The sequence below is a fragment of the Bombus pascuorum genome, chromosome 1 (genome assembly GCF_905332965.1).
Source record: "Bombus pascuorum chromosome 1, iyBomPasc1.1, whole genome shotgun sequence".
NCBI classification, from domain to species: domain Eukaryota; kingdom Metazoa; phylum Arthropoda; class Insecta; order Hymenoptera; family Apidae; genus Bombus; species Bombus pascuorum.
The window spans coordinates 1,988,303-2,001,952 of NC_083488.1; the positions used below are offsets into that span (position 1 = coordinate 1,988,303).

General features: G+C 25.2%; 5 protein-coding genes across 6 annotated transcripts; 1 reads left to right on the forward strand and 4 right to left on the reverse strand.

The window, feature by feature from the left end:
* Positions 1 to 276: 276 nt before the first annotated feature.
* LOC132916096 (ankyrin repeat domain-containing protein 39) lies at positions 277 to 1,252 on the reverse strand. Its single transcript, XM_060975877.1, has 2 exons — positions 1,117 to 1,252; positions 277 to 1,030 (listed from the first exon to the last, which is right to left on the reverse strand). The coding sequence occupies exons 1-2, from the start codon at positions 1,229 to 1,231 to the stop codon at positions 564 to 566; spliced, it is 582 nt and encodes a 193-aa protein (XP_060831860.1). The 5' UTR covers positions 1,232 to 1,252; the 3' UTR covers positions 277 to 563.
* On the reverse strand, positions 1,134 to 8,190 carry LOC132916097 (uncharacterized). Of its 2 annotated transcripts, none has more exons than XM_060975879.1 (3): positions 8,102 to 8,190; positions 6,683 to 6,907; positions 1,134 to 1,272 (listed from the first exon to the last, which is right to left on the reverse strand). In XM_060975879.1, the coding sequence occupies exons 1-3, from the start codon at positions 8,181 to 8,183 to the stop codon at positions 1,253 to 1,255; spliced, it is 327 nt and encodes a 108-aa protein (XP_060831862.1). In that variant the 5' UTR covers positions 8,184 to 8,190; the 3' UTR covers positions 1,134 to 1,252. The 2 variants fall into 2 exon arrangements, with proteins under 2 accessions (XP_060831862.1, XP_060831861.1); XM_060975878.1 differs by lacking the exon at positions 1,134 to 1,272 and adding an exon at positions 3,271 to 3,381.
* LOC132916098 (uncharacterized) lies at positions 1,418 to 3,341 on the reverse strand. Its single transcript, XM_060975880.1, has 2 exons — positions 3,140 to 3,341; positions 1,418 to 2,653 (listed from the first exon to the last, which is right to left on the reverse strand). The coding sequence occupies exons 1-2, from the start codon at positions 3,339 to 3,341 to the stop codon at positions 2,550 to 2,552; spliced, it is 306 nt and encodes a 101-aa protein (XP_060831863.1). The 3' UTR covers positions 1,418 to 2,549.
* On the reverse strand, positions 3,271 to 5,360 carry LOC132916092 (uncharacterized). Its single transcript, XM_060975871.1, has 3 exons — positions 4,685 to 5,360; positions 4,196 to 4,538; positions 3,271 to 3,412 (listed from the first exon to the last, which is right to left on the reverse strand). The coding sequence occupies exons 1-2, from the start codon at positions 5,175 to 5,177 to the stop codon at positions 4,198 to 4,200; spliced, it is 834 nt and encodes a 277-aa protein (XP_060831854.1). The 5' UTR covers positions 5,178 to 5,360; the 3' UTR covers positions 3,271 to 3,412; positions 4,196 to 4,197.
* A 1,866-nt stretch (positions 8,191 to 10,056) lies between the features above and the next one.
* LOC132916094 (ras-related protein Rab-14) lies at positions 10,057 to 13,298 on the forward strand. Its single transcript, XM_060975873.1, has 7 exons — positions 10,057 to 10,451; positions 11,211 to 11,323; positions 11,520 to 11,646; positions 11,726 to 11,843; positions 11,998 to 12,116; positions 12,243 to 12,311; positions 12,419 to 13,298. Exons 2-7 carry the CDS (start codon positions 11,218 to 11,220, stop codon positions 12,534 to 12,536), a joined length of 657 nt encoding a protein of 218 aa, XP_060831856.1. The 5' UTR covers positions 10,057 to 10,451; positions 11,211 to 11,217; the 3' UTR covers positions 12,537 to 13,298.
* Positions 13,299 to 13,650: the final 352 nt, after the last annotated feature.

Genomic DNA, 13,650 nt, shown 5'->3' on the forward strand with positions numbered 1-13,650 from the left:
GTCTTTATAGTCCATATTTCCTTAGATTTACTTTTAAGAATGTTTATCTGTATGACATTATGTTGTTATATAAAGTATAAAATAAAATTTCATGCGTAATGTATTTACTATTGCTAAATTCATGTAGTATAAAATAAAACCTTTATTTATATTATTATTACACTTTAACACCTACACAGTGCAAAATTTACGATCCAGTTAACAAAACTGCACATTGTTTTTTAAATATCAAGCCGTATCTTTAATGTTAAAATATCAACAATATAAGCGAGAGGATTACATAGATCAGTTTATTAACATTAGAAATATACTTGTACACTTTGTATATAGTTGCAACTTAATTATTAATAAATTAGAAAACAGTTATAAAAGATATGATATCCAGTACTTTTGAAAATTACATTTTATAAATCTATTAAGATCTTCAAGGTTCTTTTATCTACCAAATACTGTTTTCTTCTGACAATTATTAATAAAATAAATATTTTTATAGTACCACATTTTTATTATTCGTGTGTTGATACAGAAAATTTAAAAAATCTAGGAGATTTTTATTATTTTTATTAATCGTTTACTTTTTCTCCTTTATTCATATATGTTAATAAAAATGGTAAAATATCAGGATACTTTTCTTTTGCTAATTGTTCTAAACTCTGTATGTTGCTATTCAGTAATGATAGATCAGTGCATGGTATTAGTAGTTTGCAAACAGGTGTGGAGCGTGCCGTGAGTGCCCTATGCAAAGCGGTATAGCCATCGACGTCTTTTAAATTAGGGTTTGCATCAAATCTCAACAATAGTTCAACGATCTCAGAGTGACTCTGCATAGCTGCTCTATGCAAAGCAGTAGCACGTCCACAACGTGTCTGTGCATTCACTGCTGCACCATTTTCTAATAAAATATTACAAATTTTATAGTGTCCATTTCGAGCTGCGTAATGTAACGCTGTATATCCCGCAGAATCTTCTGCATCTGGTGAAACACCTTTTTTCAGTAATATCTTTACACGATCCAAGTCATTATACTGTGCTGAAAATGGCATAAATATTATTAACGATATTTAAGAAAAAAAAATAAAATAATACAATAAAGATAAAACAAATTTGATTATTTACCGGCGTACCATATACCACGTTCAAATTCCATTTCCACAAGAGATTGACTAACTCCGATATTATTACTTATACTGCAGCATGTATTATGATCGTTACAGTTATGATTGTGCTCCATGTTTGTGATAGGTACGCTTAATTAGCGTCTCGATAATTTACCTATCGTGTCATTAAAAAGGAAAAAGAATAAAAATTGTGGTGAAATATTTTTTGGTGATACAAATAAGTATTATGTCATTATATATGAAAATAAATTTTAATATTTCGTAAATTATAAATGGTCGTGAAGAAGTACATAAAGAAATAGTTTTAAGTCATACTAATCGTATATTCTTCAATGAATTTTCATTCACAATATGCAAAAATGTATTTCACATAGTTCACATATATGTAATTTATATGTACATATATCGAATTCGTATATGAAAATAAGGCGCGGCATACAAAATCGACCTCTATATATATATTATAATATTATGTTTCAATTATTTTGTAATAAAGTACTTCGACAATCGCTACCCATTTTCTTTTCGTTTTGGAGCATGATGCTGTGCTAAGAAATATTGCCTTATCGTTTCATAAATGAATTCAATAAATACCGAGTACAGTGCAAATTCTTTTACAGCATTACATAATATTAACGCTAGTTTTGATTCCGTGTATTGTATCATAGCGTTATAAATATACACAAAAATATAACAACACAATTTTATTAAAAATTATATTGCAGATAATATAAAGTAGAAAAACAATAGAAAAATTGTTCCTCTATTGTACGAAATGTCTTGATATTGATACTGCATGGATTAAAAATAACGAATAAGATAAGCGTTGGTATTATTATCATTTTTGCAACTTCTCACAATTTTATGCGTAAATGTACCTAATTTTTATGGTAAGTAATAAAATAATTGTTGCAAAAAAATATTGATCTAATCGGCAAAATATAGAAATTGGAAACTTAATCTCGTACAGTCTTATTAGTGTCATAATTGTTATCGTAAATTCATATTAAAACAAATTGAAGACATTTTGCGTTTAATTCGATTCGAAGTTGCAAAAATTTATATATGGATTTATGTATAAAACGATGTACGATTGTAGTTTTAACCTATTAAATGCCTTTTACGAATGTAATGTACGAAACTTGCTAAAATTCCTCGTGAAAATCTATTGGTACAAATATGTTCGATACAAAATATACATCCCTAAAGCAAGTTAAAAAATATTGATCAAAATTTTATAACGAAAGTGAACACACCACCTCTTATATCTACGTGTGTTCCTTGTATACAAACTTTTTATATAATTAAATAATACTTCGTTCATACTGGTTTCTTAATTGGCGTGCACATTATTAAACATGCACGCATACTTTAAATACATAAGTAGTATTTTTTTCTTATAAATCGTAGTCCTGAGAATAATTGTTGATTTTACAATTCCCTTTGCAGTGTCCAAAGTATTTCAGCTTCTCCTGTGCTACAGATAACTCGATATCCTAATTCTGCCAGGGCGTTAATGATGGAAAAAGGTGGTCCTGCAATAAATTTTATTGCACAAATTAAGAAAAATATTCTATGATTTACAAATATACGATGCAATAAGACATACCAATCCTGAATTTCTATAAAATATTTCAATATAACATCTTATCTTTGACAATAATACATCAATGTTATTTGTAAATTTAATGTATAACATTTTACAGATATAATGTTTTTTTATCGGAAACCCAAAGCAGTTCCAATTACTAAATATATAGCTAATATGGCAAACAAGGAAATCTAAATTATAAATCTATTTTTACCAATATATCACTATTTTTATTATTAATTTGCAGAGATATATAAAATGTAGGTATAATTAAAAAATTAAACATAGCATTTATTTTAACCGAGGCAATTTTCATGTATACTGTTACAAAAAGACAGAGTGAAAAATATTTTCGGTAAAAAGTTTAATTAAACGCGTAAAAATACAGTTATTCTGTAAAAAAAATTTTTTGAAAATGGTTGATGGTAACCTTTGATCATAGTGCCGTTGACCACATCTGATCCAGAGTTTGGAAAACGCTTTGAAAGAGCCAAAATTTCATCCGAATTTAAACCGAAGACAACGCAATCATTCGCAAATGGCGAGGCTTTTACGCCAACGTAATAGTAATTCTCATCATCATTCATTTCATTGGCTAATTTTCCGACACTTGTATTCACTGATTGCGACATTGTTGAGCTAAAGAGGATTGTTAAACTTCGTTGTCTTTTACTGTCAAAAGAAAAATGTTGCTTCTAGAATGCTGTTGGGAAAAATATAAACATATTTTGTAACTCCCTCATTTTCTCTTTTAAGAGAAAATCCTATTATTTAACTACTAAGTCTTATATAATATAAATAATATTATATACAATGCACGTACATCTAATTTTATAAGCAAAAAGAAACAATATTTTTATCTTGGCAAAAATATATCTACTTTTACATTTTTCTACTATTCATTTATGCTAAATTGAGACAATGAAAGAAACTAATTTTTTCCACAAATATCGATAAAAATGTTTTATTTCAAATTTGTTTAAATAATATTAATCAGTATGTTGTAATAAAGTAATATTGAATTTAAATAAATAAAGACATAGAAATAAATTTTTTAATAAAAAATGTAATATACCAGAGGAAAAAACAAGTTATTATATATATGTAATTTATAGTAATTAAAATTTAAATTACAAAATCTAAATATGCTCAAATGTATTTGGAATTGAAAATGTTTATATTTTTTAAATATATACTCAATAACTCTTTATAATGCTATTTGTGAGTTTCCACATTTTGTTGGAATTAAATATTCTGTTTAATATATTGCTTGAAAATATTATATAAAATATATATAAAATACTTCCTTCTATAAATATAAAAAGGAATTATATTTCATTTTAAATGGATAATATATTATTTTATATTCTCTTTATCATCTACTCATATTTGATTAAGAATAATCTTGAGTATTAAAACATTTTAGATTATTATGCAAGAATACAATGGTATTATTTGTTATCAATAGGTAAAATTCATTATTTACAATTAGACTATATGTGAAACTGTCTTTATTCTACTCTGTTCAGTCAAATGCCTTTCTCGTTCTTCTTTAAGTTGCATCATACGAGTTTCATGAGCCCAACGAACTTCGGTTTGAAGTTTATCTCTTTCATATTCCCATTGAAATCTTTCTAGTTCCAAGGCTTTACGCTGTACTTCTAATTCTGCAGCTCTTCTTAAGGCGTGTCTTTCTAATAACTGTTCTTGATATATTTTATTTTGTAAGGGTAAACAATCTGATGTTTGTACAGAAGAAACAGCTGATATTCTTCTAGGATTATATGACTTTCTTTGGTGAACTGAACTTAATCGTTCTTGAGATCCAGCTACACAAAATTTTTAAAAACATTTAAAAAATCTGTTCTAGATAATTATTTGAGAATTAGTTGCATAATTTTGTCCGATCTAATAATAACTCCAAAATAGGATTATAGCTTAAATGTTTCATAAATATCCTTTTTCTTCAAATTACCAGTTGCAATTGTTTTTGTATCATTTTCACTTGTTTCCCAATTCCTACTAACTAATCTTGTATCTGTATAATGATTTTTAACGGCATTATCCTGATCTACCCAATTTTGTTCATTATTATGCATTACTAAATCCATATTTTGCTGTATTACATTAGATGTATCAACTACATATGACTGATTCTTATAATTCCAATCATCTAAATCTTCTAACTCTGTATCCGTAATGTTCTGATCTACCAAAGATTCTTGTTTTGGCCATCCATCGTTCATTTTATTGTCAAGATTATTAGCTTTATGCCTTTTGTTACGAGCTACTTGTATAAATTGTTGTCTGACATCTTCTGGACACTTTGGACATTTTTCCATATGTCGTTCCATACGAGTAGCATTTTGAATGTATGATTGATTACAAAACTTACAAAATGCAATCACTTGAGATCCTAACATTTTTTTATTATAATAGTTCCACACAATTCCTCGTTTTTTAACCATCGTTTCTTTTTTAAGTTTTACAACATACTTCCTCTTTAACTACATATGTTTTACTTATTTTATATTTATAAAATTTTTAGTTTTCAACATAAATAGTTAATTGTGGTTTAATGTAATAAAAATATAAAATTTTTGTATAAAACATCATTTATATATCATTTTATTAATTTATATATATAATATAAATAAATATAAATTTTATATATATAATATAAAATAATATATATTATATATTAATTTATATATTGTACGGAATCAAAACTAAAATACATAATGTTCGCATAAGGAAATAAGTGTAAAAATTAAAGATGAAAATATTGATTTACAACATAGTTAAATATTATATACAAAAGTATACTATTAGCACAGCATCAAAAGTTTAAAATTAAAATTCTAACAATTTTATAAAATTTACAAAATATAGTGCTTGTTTAAAAAATTAGTAGATGTACACATTGTTCTTTCTAATATCCAGGTAGGTACTATACATATAAATTACTAAGATTATACACCTTTTAAATATCATTGAAGCAATTGAATGTAATTTTTCAAAATCATTTTTTGTTATTAATCATTTAACGAAGAAAATTATATACAACGAAACTTCCACACGCACACAATAAAAATCAATAGAAATTCGTAATGTCGATGAAAGTCATTAGCTGATGCAAGAGCGAAAGTTTTAAGCGAATGTCACATTAAATGACAAACAATATATACCACTGCTAGATAAAATATCTACAACATATCTGATGCTATACCTAGTATCAAATTTAAATGTCAGCCACTACTACACATAACCTTCGTAAGAACAGTACTTGTGTTTGTTGCCATCCTTATAAGAATATAAGCAGTAGATAACGAATATCTTGAATCTTATATTTCTCTCTCTTTTTCTTTTGTTATGATTTATATATATGAAATATATATAAAATATTCCATATAATTTAATTAAACACAATAAGTCTATAATCAGACTTACACAAAATATCTTCTACAGACAAAATATTGAAACATTTGAAAGTAAAGAATCTAACAGGAAAGTTCGAAAATAAATACACAAATTAGTAATCAAGTGTAATCCGTACAAACTTTTTAATATATTACATTTATGTTTAATTACATATTTTTCTAACGGGACTAAAAACGTTGTATATAAGAAAATTCTATTATAATATTTCATCTATAAAAAAATTATGAAATATTCACTGTAATATATCATAAGTATTGTTACGATATTATTCTTTACATACACATATATTTAATAACTTTCTTTCCTCTTGCATTTATAGCTTATGTAATAAACCAAACTTATGTAAAAATAAAAATTATAAATTCATATAATTTTTTAATTACGCTTTATATTTTTAATTTTTATCTTGAAAGATAAAAATACTGTTTCTCAGAATAATAAGAAGTGTTAAATTTTGTAATTCAAATAAACTGTAAATGTTTGTTATCACATAATTATTAGTAAAAATAAATCAATTACTACAAAATCATACCTGTCTTAATAACAGGTTCAGGTTCAGGTTCAGAAAAATCTTTTCTCATAGTCCACATGTACTCATTATAATCTTGTTTAACACTTGTACTTGAAGATGCTACGACTTTGTAACCAAGAACTTCTAAAGCAGTTAATATTACACAAGGATGTTGCAAATACACTATTGTCGAATCATCACAATATCCCCCAGAAGCAAAACGACTCAGTTGTTCTATATCTGATGCTATAACATACGTGAATAATATCTTACGTTTTCAACGTAATTTTGTTCTAACTTTTACGTAAATTACATTTAAAAACTAAGAATTATAAAAATCACACGTTCTCAATCATACGAACTCAGCTGAAAGGTAATATAATTAATCTTACTTGCGGTCTATCTACGCGATAATTATTATCAATTTATCGCGAAGTAGTGTTGATAGGGGTATCGTTTTACTCAAAATTATGGAATATCAATTTCACTTATAAGCAACATCATAATTTACTTGAAGCAATATAAATAAAAACTTCATTTTTGTTTCCAAATTTTTCAAATTAAAACAAAACAATTTGAACCAATACGTTTCTATAAACTGCGTAATCAATGTATTAATATCTTTACATTCTATCACTTCATATTACACATCTTTCTTTACTCAAATTTCAATAAACATACTGGTATAAATGATAATTAGTTAATTAAGGAATTAATTTATTAATATATATATTGAGGAAGAAATAATGTCTTAATACATAAATGTATTTTTTTTATTGTGACACTTTATATTTGAATATTATATCTTTCATTTTTTAGAATGTTTTTATTTAACTTTTTTCTCTAATAAATGTCAAATATGGTATGATTTTTATATTATCATAACTTGAATAATACTAATTTTACAAAAAAAGATTATTATTACTATGTAACGATATAACTGTGTATTTCATAAAAAAGAACATGGATTTAGTCTATAAAACATAGTAGACGTTAGAAATTTTGTAGAAGAGAACAAAATATTTAATATACAATTGTAACAAAAATAAGGTAGAGGAAGAAGAAGAAAAAAAAAGAGAAGGAGACAAAGATACAAATACTCAACTTTCATTTTTATAAGAAATCAATGGATATGTAAATCCATTAACAACTTATTTTATTTTTAAATATATCATATTTCACTTTCTAAAATATTACCTTCTTAAATATAAATGAAAACATATTATCATGAAATAAAACAAAAATACGTGATGTATATAAACGTGCTCATGTATTCTGTTAATATAACATGCTACACATGTATTATAAGAAGCAAAAACTGCATATAGAAAATATGAACTAAGTAGCAACAAAATAACATTTATTTTATAAATTATCATTACATAAATAAATTAAATATAATTATATTAAATGTTTAAGCTCTAAAATAAAAGATAGTACCTTTAAGACCTGATACTAAAACTCTCCATGGGTATCTATGACCATACGATGCAAGATTACCACGTACTAAAATGTATGGCATCTGTAATGTTATTCTAAAACAAATTTTATTTCATAAATATTTAAACCACATATATATATATATATATAAACTTAATATTTCATAACAACAATTATTGGATGTAATAATGCATTTTTAGTGAATGCATATGGCATATATTGAAAATCCAAAAATATATAACGCAATGTTTACATATATATGTTACATATAATTACATTACAACAAAATTGACTGAAGTCAATCATCTTTTAATAACTAAAATTGTACTAACTTATATTTTTAACATTTATAATTGAGATTTTAAAACATGTTAAATTGATGTGCAGGCTACGTAAAAGAAAATACTTGTGATTAATCTTATAGAAATTTAATAAACAAATATTTTTTGTTTACATTTAGAAAAAGATCTTTATTATTATTTCTCAGAATTTCAATGTACCATTTTTTGATACATAATTCATAATGCACAAATAGCGCAAAAAGAGAAATTATATTATATATATATATATATATATATATATATATATATAAGAAATTATATATTTCTTATGTATACATACATATTTATAATATATATAATAAATGAACAACAAAACGAATCTAAATATAATAAATTCCTCATAAGTATTATTGACAAGCGCTTATTATGATATCTTACTATTAATTATTATTCGTCAATCCTTTATTTTAGAATTATTGTTAAATAAATCTTACTAAGTTAATAGCTCTCACCTGTTAACATATACGGAATTTAATTCACCGATACTACTCTTAACCAAAAATATTCTTGTATTTTATTAGTAATTATTAAGAGTAACGAAGCAAACAGACAAACTGATGTATTAAGCACTGTTAAGATTTTTAGACCTGCAAGGTATTTTACACGGAATTATTTTAAACATAAGTCTCAATCATCAAACAATAGGTACATAACACAACATTTGCAAGTTACGAAAGTGCGCATATTCTAACTACAACCTACAACTACTATTAACATATTTACATTACAAATCCCAATACTGTTCAAACGACTAACATTTGGGTGGTTTCTCAATTAGGCTCATTCGCATTATTTATTATGTATTTATATGCATTAAAATTTTTACGATGGTTGGATGGTACTTCATACTCAAACAAAAATTTTTCGATAATCCTTTTGATTTGCTAATTTTGGTTTCTGTGTTTCATGTTCTCAAAAAAAATATTTTTTACTTTTAGAATTTATATGAATTTATTAACTTATCAATCAATTAACGTAATTTATAATTAAAACAAACGAAATAACCAAATGCAGTAACTAACAATACGTTACTTATATGAAAATTATATTTTAATTTTTACATTTAATGTAATTTGTATAAAATTGTACCAAGAACTTACAAATATATCCAATTTAAATAAAAGGATGATTAAATATTTTAAATAATGCTGTTATATATATATGTACTTCAATACAATAGTTATTGTAACAATAATTTTTGTATTATATCAAAACTATCTTTGACAAATATTATGTGCCCAATTAGGGTTATGATCTCAAAAATTAGGATTTTAATTTTAAAATGTTACTATATTCTGTTATTAAAATATATAGACATTTATTATTTGTTCAGTAAAACTAACTGATGTTGAGATAGAGCAAAAAACCAATCAATATCTTTGTTTCAAAAGAACTGGTATGCGGTTGGTTTATATACATAGTTTTAATAGGAGTAATAGGAGTATTATGCTTCTATATTTGGCACATAGAACTCATGTTAATATGAAATTCTAAAACATTGTTTTACAGAATAAGAAGAATATTTTGATTAATAGTGCTATGGCATTTTGAAATACACTAGAATTTGTATGTACGCATATATATGTATAGAATTACTGCCATAATGGTCAAATGATATCTATCTTTATTCATCTTTCTATGGTTTAGCAAAATTATATATTCGGAAACATTACAGTTACAACTAGAGATATTACTTATATTCGTCGTAATAGTTAAATAACACTATTAAAATTAAAGTTGCAACGAACGAGTTTAGGTTAATAACTAGAATTGTTAAAAAATAGTGACAGGTGGTTTGACGTTTATTCGCCGCCATCGTTATTAGCGACAGTGATCTGCCATATTGCGCGTGATATAAAGAATCGTAATTTATAATACATTTACGGTGTTACGGTTGTTATCTGTACATCTAGTTCGAGAATTTATTGTTTATGTAGTAATAACATTTTAACGAAATCCTTGTAATTCAGTTTGTGGGAAAACATTCCACAGTAGTGAACTACAAAACGGTGAGTAGACAATGCATTGTTGACATCAGAAACTTTTTTTAGTGAACAGTTGTCATCAGGAAATTGAGTTTTTATTACTTGTATTTATAAATTCAGAACTGGTATTATCATATTTTTTTATTTGACAATTTTTAATTTTTGCAACATTTTCAACCAATAATGATAATTATCATTTAAGCAATTATGTACTACTTTATCATTAATGTTTTGTTGAAAAACACCAGAATAAACATGTAAAAATCATTATTGTCTTCACATCATATTTTATTTTTATACAAGTATCAACAAAATGATATTTTACTAGAATAATTATATTTAATATAGTATTACTTAACATATGTAATATTTTCATGCATTTATTTGTCACCAATTAAATATTTATTAGCAGTTTATAATCATAATAAAATTGTCTTAATAAAATATAATAATTTATAATTTGTTATAATGTTTTTTTTTAGCATAGGTTTTTGTCAAACATATTGATAACATATTGACAACTGTGCCAACTATGATATAATGTACATAGTCGTGTTTGTCATTTATATATATATAGTAACATCATTTGTTGTAATTTGTATTATATTCTTATTTATGTGTTTTGTTATCATACATTCTTGCTATGCCAGATGTTCAATAAACTTCATTGCGGATCTGATATTTGTCATACTTTAATATCTCTGTGTAAATAAATTAATAAATAAAATATATTTCATATAAATTAATACAAGAATCAAAAGTTTGTAAATTATATATTTACAGATAAAAAATGTCAACTGGACCATATAATTACTCTTATATCTTCAAATATATTATTATAGGAGATATGGGAGTAGGAAAATCATGTTTATTGCATCAATTTACTGAAAAAAAATGTAAGTTAAAAAAACAAATAAGATAATAAAAACAAGTCTTTATAAACAATTTAGATTTGGGTATGCACATTTGTAATTTCTTTAACAAATTAATTATATAGTTTTAATGTACTTAGAATAAATTTTTTAATTTAAAAGCTTTTTATATTCATATCATCATATATAAAATGATATAGAAAATTTTCCTCTGCTGTAGTTATGGCAGACTGTCCACATACTATTGGCGTTGAATTTGGGACAAGAATCATTGAAGTTGCAGGACAAAAAATAAAATTACAAATATGGGACACTGCTGGTCAAGAACGTTTTAGGGCAGTTACTAGGTATATACTTTTATAATGAACAAATTATAACATTTTTAATAAAAAGGCTATATAATATATACATATGTGTACATTATAGATCTTATTACCGAGGTGCAGCTGGAGCATTAATGGTCTATGATATAACTCGTCGTTCAACTTATAATCATCTTAGCAGCTGGCTTACAGATACAAGGAATTTAACAAATCCAAGCACTGTATGCAAAATATGATATTTTACATAATGGTATTTACGTCTGTAAAGTGTAACTACATTGATGCAGAACTGTTGAATGATGTATTTCTCATACTCTATAAATAACAGGTTTATATTATATATATAACAAACAATTTTACATATTATATTTATAGGTTATATTTTTAATTGGAAATAAAAGTGACCTGGAAGGTCAACGAGATGTTACTTATGAGGAAGCAAAACAATTTGCTGATGAAAATGGTCTTATGTTTGTAGAAGCTAGTGCAAAAACGTAAGTTAATAATTAGGTAATTAGTTTGAGCATAAGGGCATTAAATTTAAATTATGTAGTTAAAGTATAAATACATACACGAATTATATAATTAGAAAATATTTAAATTTATGACTTTTTTATCAGAGGGCACAATGTTGAAGAGGCTTTTTTGGAAACAGCAAAAAAGATATTCCAGAGTATACAAGATGGCCGGTCAGTAAATTTGATTTTTTTTTGCCTAACACATATTGTTGAAATAACGTGGTTGATCATATTTCGTATTTTTGAAAATTTTCATATTATAATTTATTTGCATACAGTTTGGACTTGAATGCTGCCGAATCTGGAGTTCAACATAATCCGAGTCAACCAGGTCGTACTAATCTTCAAGGTGTATCTAATGAACAACAGGGTGGAAAGGATTCCTGCTCTTGTTAGGTCTTTATTTGTTTGTATATAGAAACATGAATTCATCGGTACTATTGATGCATATATGATTTGTACTAAGTATAGTAAGCAAATAGTCTCCTGTCTTTATCCCTTTACCTTTGACATGTCAAATCTATTCCATGAAAAGAATATCACTTTTTTCTAGTTAGACTTAATTTTCAGAAATGAAGTACAGATCCATGATTTAGTCTACATATGCATATAAATTGTACTGATAACAATGATTCTGTATTAACACTGAAATTGATATTTCAGTGTTAAAGCTTTTCTATGGTTATTGTGATTTGCATACATGCAAATATTTTTGCGTAGGTCGTATACTTTATTGCGTAAAAAATTTAATATTAGACAATATGTTGTATTCACAAATCTTATAGTACATTGTGTACAAGGTGCGTTGTACTAAACATTTACTTAATCACAAGAAAATATGATAAATATGAATGTGACACAGCCAAATATTTACCATTGTAAATTAAATATGTGTAACAAGATTAAGCACGTTTGATCGTGTTTGTTATCTAATTTGCAGTTTGAAAGCTATTGTACTATAAGCTTAGTGCAAAAGATTGTTGGTAACACATCTAAACTTCTCAACAGCATCAAAGAGTTGTCACAAAATGGCATAATGAAATAGAATTAATGTCAACTCTAGTGTTCCATATAACTACAACCCCATTTTCATATCATACAAAGCATATAAACTGCTAATGTAAATTTAAATATAACTTTTATTTTCTGCTTGAAAAACATTTTAATTTCCAAGTGTTTTGGAATGTTCCATGTTTCCAATTTGATAAGAAGAAAATTTATATTGTTATGATTACTATTATTTCAAAGATTTTAAACAATTAGTGTTTTCAAAAGGGTAGATTTTTTAATGTTCTATTACATTATATCAATCAATATCGTTTCCATAATTGCTAAAATGAAGTAATGTACAGTTGATATGTATCTTAAATTTTTATCTACATTTCATGTTTTGTTAATTTTTAAGAAAGCTTAGCAGACATGTTATCTGAAAAATTTATTATTTTTCGTACTTTAATTGACAGCTGTATTGTACCTAGCAATAGCCTTAACATATTTTTCAAAATCAATT

Bases quoted from the DNA above. Each gene is read 5' to 3' on its own strand.
- LOC132916096 (XM_060975877.1), bottom strand. From the start codon at position 1,231: ATGGAGCACAATCATAACTGTAACGATCATAATACATGCTGCAGTATA. The intron at 1,031-1,116 runs GTAAATAATCAA...TGCCATTTTCAG, and splicing joins ACGTGGTATATGGTACGCCG to CACAGTATAATGACTTGGAT.
- LOC132916098 (XM_060975880.1), bottom strand. From the start codon at position 3,341: ATGTCGCAATCAGTGAATACAAGTGTCGGAAAATTAGCCAATGAAATG. The intron at 2,654-3,139 runs GTTACCATCAAC...AATTTATTGCAG, and splicing joins CAACGGCACTATGATCAAAG to GACCACCTTTTTCCATCATT.
- LOC132916092 (XM_060975871.1), bottom strand. From the start codon at position 5,177: ATGGTTAAAAAACGAGGAATTGTGTGGAACTATTATAATAAAAAAATG. The intron at 4,539-4,684 runs GTAATTTGAAGA...AATTTTGTGTAG, and splicing joins TACAAAAACAATTGCAACTG to CTGGATCTCAAGAACGATTA.
- LOC132916097 (XM_060975879.1), bottom strand. From the start codon at position 8,183: ATGCCATACATTTTAGTACGTGGTAATCTTGCATCGTATGGTCATAGA. The intron at 6,908-8,101 runs GTACTATCTTTT...CGTATGTTATAG, and splicing joins TTTAGTATCAGGTCTTAAAG to CATCAGATATAGAACAACTG. The intron at 1,273-6,682 runs GTATGATTTTGT...ATGACACGATAG, and splicing joins TGAACCTGTTATTAAGACAG to GTAAATTATCGAGACGCTAA.
- LOC132916094 (XM_060975873.1), top strand. From the start codon at position 11,218: ATGTCAACTGGACCATATAATTACTCTTATATCTTCAAATATATTATT. The intron at 11,844-11,997 runs GTATGCAAAATA...TTATATTTATAG, and splicing joins ATTTAACAAATCCAAGCACT to GTTATATTTTTAATTGGAAA. The intron at 12,312-12,418 runs GTCAGTAAATTT...ATTTGCATACAG, and splicing joins CAGAGTATACAAGATGGCCG to TTTGGACTTGAATGCTGCCG.